A 522-nucleotide genomic window follows, 5' to 3' on the forward strand; every position below is an offset into this window, starting at 1 on the left:
AGCTGTTACTTTGTTTTTCAATTAAAAATAAATAAGTGGAACAGTCACCTCTCCTGGTCTTCCATCCCCTCCCCTGTCCCGCCACTGCCCTCCTTCGACAACATATCCAAACGCTGGTTGATTTTGGCGATGATAGAATCCGAGTTCTCGTTTGATGAAGTCTCGGCGCCGTACGAGGCAACGGGCATGGCGGTGCCGACGTCGGCGTTCATGCTCATATCCGACGTTTTGGGTGTTTCCCAGCTGCTGGAGCTGGCAGCGGCGTAGTTGTACGTGGCCGCTGTGTTAGCAGCGGTGGTTTGGGTGTTGTAATAGTCATAGCCTTCATAGCCTGGTGAGAAAGGAAAATCAAATTGATATTAATACAATATTATAAAGACACGGCTACCTGGAGGGAGAGTTTGGAATCATGGAATTGTTGAGGTTGGCAAAGCCCTTTCAGCCCCCCCAGCCCAACCGCCCCCCTACCCCTGCCATCCCACCCCCAAACCCTGGCCCTCAGCACCGCCTCTGCTCGGCTGT

General features: G+C 52.7%; 1 protein-coding gene across 1 annotated transcript in view; it reads right to left on the bottom strand.

The window, feature by feature from the left end:
- Positions 1-522, bottom strand: part of AKAP8 (A-kinase anchoring protein 8) — a gene marked incomplete at its 5' end in the record, with an annotated part of 31,132 nt that overhangs the window by 25,835 nt on the left and 4,775 nt on the right. The window contains one exon of the mRNA XM_035896786.1: positions 49-331. Within this exon, the coding sequence (XP_035752679.1) occupies positions 49-331 (283 nt within the window). The remainder of the gene's footprint in view (positions 1-48; positions 332-522) is intronic.

The sequence above is a fragment of the Egretta garzetta genome, unplaced genomic scaffold, assembly GCF_000687185.1.
Source record: "Egretta garzetta isolate BGI_Z169 unplaced genomic scaffold, ASM68718v1 scaffold576, whole genome shotgun sequence".
NCBI lineage: Eukaryota > Metazoa > Chordata > Aves > Pelecaniformes > Ardeidae > Egretta > Egretta garzetta.